The sequence below is a fragment of the Moschus berezovskii genome, chromosome 23 (assembly GCF_049115385.1).
Source record: "Moschus berezovskii isolate FMDL1 chromosome 23, NW_MosBer_1.0, whole genome shotgun sequence".
In the NCBI taxonomy this organism is placed as follows: Eukaryota; Metazoa; Chordata; class Mammalia; order Artiodactyla; family Moschidae; genus Moschus; species Moschus berezovskii.
This window is the reverse complement of record NC_142482.1, coordinates 49,312,694-49,319,168: the sequence shown is the minus strand read 5'-3', so window position 1 is coordinate 49,319,168 and position 6,475 is coordinate 49,312,694. Positions and strand designations below refer to the sequence as shown.

At 52.5% G+C, this 6,475-nt stretch overlaps 1 protein-coding gene across 1 annotated transcript; it reads right to left on the bottom strand.

The window, feature by feature from the left end:
* Positions 1 to 2,326: 2,326 nt before the first annotated feature.
* On the bottom strand, positions 2,327 to 2,896 carry LOC148774203 (syncytin-1-like). The gene has a single exon (XM_088831263.1). It carries the CDS (start codon positions 2,894 to 2,896, stop codon positions 2,327 to 2,329), a length of 570 nt encoding a protein of 189 aa, XP_088687389.1.
* Positions 2,897 to 6,475: the final 3,579 nt, after the last annotated feature.

Below are 6,475 nucleotides of genomic sequence, written 5' to 3'. Positions count from 1 at the left end.
AAAAAAGAATTTAAAAGACTTCGGAACATAAAATTATAAGCCCCGCATAGACAGCATAAAGGGACTTTTTCTTGGCCACCACTCTTCATGTAAGATCTTAGTTCCCTAACCAGGGCTCGATCCTTCACCCCTGCATTAGAAGCTTAGAATCTTACTGCTTTAAGGGACCTCCAGGGAAATCTGCAGACAGCATGACAGGAATGGAGGAAAGGCAATATTTTACCTCTCAGAAAAGATTTAAAAAACAGATTCATAGACCTAGTAAGGACAATTTGTCCCAAACAGGATATATCAAAAGAAATTCCCTAAGGCATATCTTAATAAAACTAGAAGACTTGGGGATAAAGAAAATATCCTGAACACCAAGAGAGAAAAGACAAGATCATATTTTGTTTAGGGTAAAGATTAAGTTTTTTGTGTGTGTTAAACGTGCATGATAAAATTTCAATGGTAATCAAAAAGAGATTAAAAGTAGAGTGTATACATTTGAAGAGGGAAAAAAATTGAGCCTGAAAAAGTGACCAAATATATTAAATTCAAAACTGGTAAGATAAAAGAAAAATGATACAAGTAGAAAGTAATTGAAAAAGTCCAAATATTTTAAGAATCAGAATAACCAAATGGGGGGCTTCCCTGGTGGCTCAGTGGTAATTATTATGTATGTGTGCTCAGTCTCACCCAACTGTTTGCAACTCCATGGACTGTAGCCTGCCAGGCTTCTCTGTCCGTGGGATTTCCCAGGCAAGAATACTGGAGTGGGTTGCCCTTTCCTCCTCCAGGGGATCTTCCAAACCAGAGAAGGAACCCATGCCCGCTCCATTGCAGGCAGGTGCTTTACTGGTGCCTGCTAATGCAGGAGATACAGGTTCGATCCCTGGTCCAGGAAGATCCCACATGCCCACAAGTCTCAGAGTAACTAAGCTCATAGGCCACAACTACTGAGCCTGTGCTGTAGAGCCCGGGAGACACAACTGTGGAGTCCACAGGCACCCGCTGTGCCTCTGAGCTGGGCTTCACCACAAGCTCAGCTGGTAAAGAATCCGCCTGCAATGCAGGAGACCCCAATTCGATACCTGGGTCGGGAAGAAAATCCTCTGGAGAAGGGATAGGCTACCCACGCCAGTATTCTGGCCTAGAGGATTCCATGGACTGTATAGTCCACGGGATTGCAAAGCGTCAGACACGACAGAGCGACGTTCACGTTCACAACAAGACAAGCCAGTTCAGAGAGAAGCCCGTGACTGTGACCACAGCTGGAGCGTAGCCCCCACTCTCCGCAACTAGAGAAAAGCCCAGGCAGCAATGGAGAGCCAGCACAGCCAAAAATAAATAAATAAAAGTCTAAAAAGAAAACGAATAGACGAATGGGCTATATTCATAATTTTGTTTTGTTCGGGCAGCACCACATGGCAAGTGGGATCTTTGTTCCCTGACCAGGGATCTAACCTGAGCACCTTGCATTGGAAGCAGGGAGTCTTACCCACTGGATCGTCAGGGAATTCCCCAGAATTTTTTTTAAAAAAATCAGTAATATTGGATTCAACAAATGTCAGTTTTTCCATAGCTAAAAAGAAAGCTGAGTGCCGAAGAATTGATGCTTTTGAACTGTGGTGCTGGAGAAGACTCCTGAGAGTCCCTTGGACTGTAAGGAGATCCAACCAGTCCATCCTAAAGGAAATCCATCCTGAATATTCATTGGAAGGACTGATGCTGAAGCTGAAACTCCAATACTTTGGCCACCTGATGCGAAGAATTGACACACTGGAAAAGATTGATGCTGGGAAAGATTGGGGGCAGGAGGAAAAGGGGACTGTAAGAATGTGCCGTGGCAAGACAGAAAGAGAGCCAGAAGGGTGGTCAAGAGGCTTTATTGGGCAATCGCTCTTGGGCAGAACTCCCGGGCGCAAGCAGGGAGGGGCGGGAGTCTGCAACTTGCGGGAGGGGAGGCGACACTTTTATACCCCGGTGACTGAGGATGTGGCAGACCCTTTCCATATAGGGTAAGGATCGCACCCTGAGGTGCTGGTTGGTCTATATGGCCTCGTGTAGGTTTTTAATTGGCCGGCGTCTTAGCGCCTCTGTGTCCATCAGTCTGCCTAGCAACGGGCCGTTGATTGGTGGATGGCTGTCTCCGGGACCTTTCTCGGGACCTTCTGGCGGGGGGCCTCTTGCTGGCGCTCTCCTTCCGGTACTTTCTGCCTGCGGTCGGCGTGACCTTTCATCCTGGCCTTTTTGATATAGGACAAGGGGCGCCGTTCGTCTTCTGGCTACTTCCTGCTGAATGGGGGCGACGTGGGGTTGGGGCCGGTCGGGACAAAAGGCCAGCCTATGCAGGACTGCAGGGCGGATCCATATCTTCTTGGTTGAGTTGGGTGTAGGCTGTCAGCACCATGGCCCATCCAGCTGCGGCCTGCGCTAGTTCTTGGACTCTGCGAAAAACAAGCTGTAGGAGGCAGGGGCCTATGGTGAGGCCCATAATTAATAGGAGTATAGGGCCCAGAAGGGGCAGGAGGTAAGGGAGTAAGCCATTAAGTCCGGTCCAGAGGGGGCTTTCCTGGAGCTGTCTGAGCCTTTGTTCTAAGTCGTCTTGTAGTTCCTTTATTTTGGTCCAGACTATTCCGGAGCGGTTGGCATAGAAGCAGCATCTTTCCTGCAAGAAAAGGCATATGCCACCTTCTTTGGCGGTTAGGAGGTCTAGTCCACGTCTATTTTGGAGGACGACCTCTGCCAGTGAATCTATCTGTCCCTGAAGTTCCAGCATGGTGTCAGCTACATGCTGGACATCAGATATGATCTGTTGGGAGAGTTTGGCATATGTGTGTTGTGAGAGCCCGATCCCTGCTGCCCCTGCCGCCAGGCTGGTGGACAGGCCTAGTCCCACCAGCAGAGGCACCATCTGGACAGCTCGCTTTTGCCTTCCAGGTATATGGTCTAGGGTGGGTATGGGAACTGGCTCTTTTCCTGAAATCAGGTCAATGTCTGGAAGCAGGATTGCAAGTATGCAGGTTCCCGTCCAGTTAGTAGGGAGGAAAGTATAGGCTAGGTTTCCTCCGCAGATGAAGACCAGGGGATGGGGGCACATCAGAGCAGAGCGTAACACAAGGAAGGCTCAGGTAACTTCACTTTGTGAGGAGAGTGGCCCTTTTAGGGTCTCTTTAGCTGCTGCATAGAGGGGTCTCGCCAGTGAGGCATAGTTGGGCACCCAATGGCGGAAAAATCCCGCCAGACCTAGGAAAGACAGAATCTGGTCTCCATCGGTCGGAGGTTGGATAGATCAAAGGAGGTTGCAGCGGTCGGTTGTGAGGGCCCTGGTGGTGGGGGTAATTTGTAATCCCAGGTAAGTAACCGAGGACTGGGTGAGTTGGGCCTTTGATTGTGAGGCCCGATATCCTTTGGAGGCCAGGAAGTTAAGGAGGGCTGTAGTATGTTGTTTAGAGAGATGTTCAGAAGGGCTACATAGCAAGAGGTCATCTACATATTGGAGCAGGGTACTAGGATTAAGAGGACAGAGGGCCAGGTCCCGGGCCAGGGCTTGGCCGAAATAGTGGGGCCTGTCCCGGAACCCCTGAGGCAGGACCGTCCATGTGAGTTGGGTGGCCTGTCTGGTGTCGGGATCAGTCCAAGTGAAAGCGAACAAAAACTGGCAATCAGAGTGGATGGGGATGGTAAAGAATGCATCTTTAAGGTCGATTACTGTGAAATGAGTGGTGTCTGAGGGTATGCGAGAGAGTAGGGTGTAGGGGTTAGGGACCAGTGGGTGTGCAGGGATAACCGCCTCATTGATCAGCCGGAGGTCTTGGACCAGCCAATAGGCTCCCGAGGCTTTACGGACCGGAAGGATGGGGGTGTTGCATGGGGACATGGTGGGGACCAGTAGGCCCTGTCCCAAGAGGCGATCAACTATTGGCTTGAGTCCGCGAAGAATGGCTTGAGTCCGCGAAGATCGGCCTGAGACAAGGGGAACTGGGCCCGAGCCGGAAACCGGGTGGGGTCCCTCAGGTGGATGAGGACTGGGGGCTGATGTCGGGCAATTATTGGGATCTTAGTGTCCCAAACTTGAGGGTCTATTTGGGGGTTTGGTGACCCCGTGAGCATCATCAGAAATCTGCCTGTGGAGGGGAAAGGCCTCGGGGCCAGGTGGAGTGTGGCCCTGAGTTTTGTTAGAATGTCTCTTCCTAAAAAAGGGGTTGGGCAGGAAGGAATGACTAGAAAAGAGTGGGTAAACAGGCAATTATCCAGTTGATAGTTTAAGGGTTTGGTCTCTAGGGGCTGTGACGGCTGGCCATCAATTCCCATTACGGAGACCTGGGAAGGACACAAGGTGCCTCTGAAGGAAGGAAGGACCGAATAGGTAGCCCCCGTGTCAACCAAGAAGTCGATCGACTTACCCGCTACCTGGAGCATTACCCTGGGCTCGGCTTGGGTTATCGGGGTTCCCGAGTCTGGGCGGCCTCAGTCTTCATCGAAGGTCAGCAGTTCCAGGGCAGGGTCTGGGCCTGGGGTCCTCTTAGGTTGCCCTGGTCCCTTACCCCCCTGGGGTCTGGGCCCAAGAGGCCAAGGGACAATCACTCGCCCAATGCCCGCGTTGTTTGCACCTTGGGCAGGGCCTTGTGGGTGTCCTCGGGTTGGGACACATCTTGGCCCAATGCCCTTCATTGCTGCATTTGAAGCAGGCCCCTGGTGGGGGCTTCGGTGAGCCCGAACCTGTTGCCGGCCGTAGGGCTGCTACCAGGGCCTGGGTTTGTTGGTTGAGAAGACTGGCCTGGAGCTCGGCCTTTTGTTTTAGTCTAGCCTTGCGGCTAGCTTCTGCAGTCTCTTCCCAGGCATTGTTAACCTTAAAGGCCATTTTTACCAGGTCTCGTATGGGAGTCTGAGGGCCACCCTCGGCTTTGGCCAGTTTTTTCCGAATGTCGGGGGAGGATTGGGAGATAAAACGATCAGCCAGAGTAATTGTTCCGGCTGGGGAGTCCGGAGCCATTCGGGTATATTGGATAAAGGCCTCTGTCAGCCTATTGAGGAACATGGCGGGGTTTTCATCAGGGCCCTGGGTGATCTCATCTGAGGAAATTAACCACCTTATTAGAAGTGGCATTTTTACCAGGTCTCGTATGGGAGTCTGAGGGCTGCCCTCGGCTTTGGCCAGTTTTTTCCGGATGTCTGGGGCAGATTGGGAGATAAAACGATTGGCCAGAGTGACTGCTCTGGCCAGGGAGTCTGGAGTCAGTCGGGTATATTGGATAAGGGCCTCTGTCAGCCTATTAAGGAACATGGCGGGGCTTTCATCAGGGCCCTGGGTGATCTCATCTAACTTAAGGAAGTTGAGTACTTTATTAGAAGTGGTCTCCATGCCATCTAGAAAGCACTCCACCATATATCTGACCCTGTGCTCGACTCCCCCTGCCTCCTGATAGTCCCAGTCGGGGTCAGTGTCAGGGATGGCCTGGGCCCCCGGGGGGCGCTCGGGAGAAGGGTTAGAGAAATGTCTCTGAACAGCTCGGGCCATAGCAGCCGTCCAGACGGCCTGTCGCTCTTCCGGGGTGGTGGTGGAGCCTAAGATCACGTAGATGTCTTTCCAAGTTAGGGCGTATGCACGGGTTAGTTGGGTGAACTGTTTGATGTAATGGGTGGGGTTGGAAGAAAACGATCCAAGCTTGGCCTCGATTTGAGCCAGGTCTTGGAGGGAGAAGGGGACATGGACTTGTGCCAATCCGTCGGCTCCCGCCACCTGTCTCAAGGGGAGCAGGGGAGCCAGGGCAGTGGGAAAGGGATCCTGAGGGGGTAGTCCGTGAGACCGCGTGTGTGAGCTGACTGGTGATGGGGACGGTGTAAGGGGAGGTAATGGGGGGTAGAGGATGGGGGCAGGAGGAGAGTATGTTGGTTCAGGCGATTGTGTATCGGTTTGGGAAGTTGGGGAAGGAGTGGGAGCCGTAGAGGAAGTGGGAGGAAGAATGGGCGTTGTCGGAGCTGTTTGGGAGGTGGGGGAAGGTGAGGAGGCTGCCGGAGCCAGAGGAGCATAGGGTGGGGGAGAGACCAGGTCCTCAGGGGGAACAGAGAAGGCAGAAGACTCGGGGCCTGGCAATTCCTTGGGAGGGGGGTTGGGGTTTGAGCACGTGGGTCGTCTAGGAGCCATGGTGAGCATGATCTGGCTCGGGGAGCAGGTTGTGCACAGGGTGGGGCGAGAGCACAGTGTCCAGAAAGCCTGTATATAAGGGACCTCAGACCATTTTCCCGTTCTCCGACAGTAATTATCTAGATCACGGAGGACATCAAAGTCTAGCGTCCCTGTGGGGGGCCAATGGGAATCATTGTCTAGTGGGTACTGAGGCCAAGCCTCTGAGCACAAAAAGGTGAGCCGTTTAGGCCGGATATAGCCTGTCAGCCTCAGATTTTTTAGGTTGGCCAGCAGGCATTCTAGTGGAGTGGACCAATTGGACTCGGGTTTGGAGGCCGCCGACCCCATGGCGACCACGTGGGG

What these genes read in the sequence shown, in the direction of transcription:
- LOC148774203 (XM_088831263.1), bottom strand. Translation starts at nt 2,896, where the DNA reads ATGGTGCCTCTGCTGGTGGGACTAGGCCTGTCCACCAGCCTGGCGGCA.